The sequence below is a fragment of the Apteryx rowi genome, unplaced genomic scaffold (assembly GCF_003343035.1).
Source record: "Apteryx rowi isolate R43461 unplaced genomic scaffold, aptRow1 scaffold_180, whole genome shotgun sequence".
NCBI lineage: Eukaryota > Metazoa > Chordata > Aves > Apterygiformes > Apterygidae > Apteryx > Apteryx rowi.
The window spans coordinates 1,630,618-1,632,028 of NW_020448086.1; the positions used below are offsets into that span (position 1 = coordinate 1,630,618).

At 64.1% G+C, this 1,411-nt stretch overlaps 2 protein-coding genes across 8 annotated transcripts in view; one reads left to right on the forward strand and one right to left on the reverse strand.

Annotated features, from left to right (window-relative positions):
- Positions 1-303, reverse strand: part of UBR3 (ubiquitin protein ligase E3 component n-recognin 3) — a 123,802-nt gene extending 123,499 nt beyond the window's left edge. For 2 of the 7 annotated variants that reach the window (XR_003252788.1, XM_026061433.1), the window contains exon 1: positions 1-302. This exon is cut by the window's left edge and continues 333 nt beyond it. Coding sequence is in view for 6 of the 7 variants with exons in the window: in XM_026061433.1 (XP_025917218.1) it covers positions 1-86 (86 nt within the window). In the remaining variant the exon portion in view is untranslated. The other 5 variants (XM_026061421.1, XM_026061420.1, XM_026061423.1 and 2 more) reach the window with 3 other exon arrangements.
- A 131-nt stretch (positions 304-434) lies between these two features.
- METTL5 (methyltransferase like 5) overlaps positions 435-1,411 on the forward strand; it is a 5,870-nt gene continuing 4,893 nt past the window's right edge. Inside the window, exon 1 of the mRNA XM_026061437.1 lies at positions 435-455. The gene's annotated coding sequence lies outside the window, so the exon portion shown is untranslated. The remainder of the gene's footprint in view (positions 456-1,411) is intronic.

Consider the following 1,411-nt stretch of genomic DNA (forward strand, 5'->3'; position numbering starts at 1 on the left):
GCCGCGCCGCTCTCGCCGCCCAGCGCCGCCTTCAGCCGCGCCGCCGTCGCCCGCTTATCCCGGCCGCTGGCGCCGGCCCCCGCCATGATGGGAAACTGAGAAGCCGCTACGGCTGCGCCGGGCTCCCGGCTCTGGGCTCCCCTCGCCGCCCTGCCTCCCTCCCCGCCCCGCGGCGCCTCCCTCTCGCGATAGCCGGGGAACCGGCACCCTGCCCGCCGCCAGCCGCCYGCTCCCTCCTCCTGACACTGCCTCTCCCCTCCCCCGGCGTTTCCCCTCCTCTTCCTCCGCTCCGCTCTGCCCTCGCGGCCGCCCCATCAGCGCGCAGGTGCGCTGCCCCCGCGCCGCCGCCCCACAAAATGTCGCCGCCTGCCCCGCGGCGGGGCAGCGGCCCAGGCGGCCCGGCAAGGCAGGGGGCGAAGCTTCGGCGGGTGCGGGGAACGGCGAGGCGCCGTGGGGTGCGCCCTGCCTCGGAGCGCGGACGCGCGTGGCCGGGGGGTGCTGCGAGGCCGGACGCCCGGGCGTGGACGCCATCTTCTGCGCCAACGGCCGCCCGCGGAGTGCCACCGGAGCCCAGCGGCAGGGGGGAGTCGGGACACGCGTGTCCGCTCCCGTGGGGCGCCTGCTAGGAGTCTTCGGAACATGAATTGGGCTTCTGAAATTAAATAGCGCTTTGCCGTTAACTGAAATGACTGGGCGCCCGCAGGCCCCATCCTGCCTGAGCAGCGCTGGGCTCGGCGGGGCGGCGTGTTACCCCCCCGCCCCTCGCTGTGGAATCGGGCTGCGCGTTCCCCTGGAGATCAGATTTGTGGGTTTTTTTAATTACCGCGGCTCACATTCAGTTTAATATTTTTACATCTCTATAGATAGATTTTCAACTGTGTACGGGAAAACTTAAAAAGCCCCTAAACACAAATAGACCGTTTTTTTGCCTGACACGACGAAACCAGGCAGCCCGCCCCTCGCGGGCGGCGCTCCCTCTGCTGGCTTCGCCGCAATATTGCGCCGATGGCCGCCGGCCTTCCCGCTGCCTCCTCTCGCACCTCGGTGCGGGAGGGCACAGCACCTCTCCCGACACAGTTCTAGGGGGGGAAAAAAAGGATAAAAATAAGTTAATCTGATGTTTTTCTTTAAATGATTCTCCTTTCCCCTGGACGGGTAGGAATGCATTAGGTTTTTTTCTGTTCCTAGTGGGACTGTCGTCAGTTTGACCACTAAGAAAGTGATGGGAGACCAGGCTGGGAAACGGGAGCTTCGCAAAGCACTTAACGTTCACAGTGCCAACGCTTAACACTTAAAGAAACTTCATCCTTTTTATAGCGCACGACACTCAAAGCTAACATTTGTTAAGGGAGGAAAAAGGGAGATTTTAGCCGTGTTTTACCCGTGCGGGTGCGCGGCGCCCGGCAGCGGC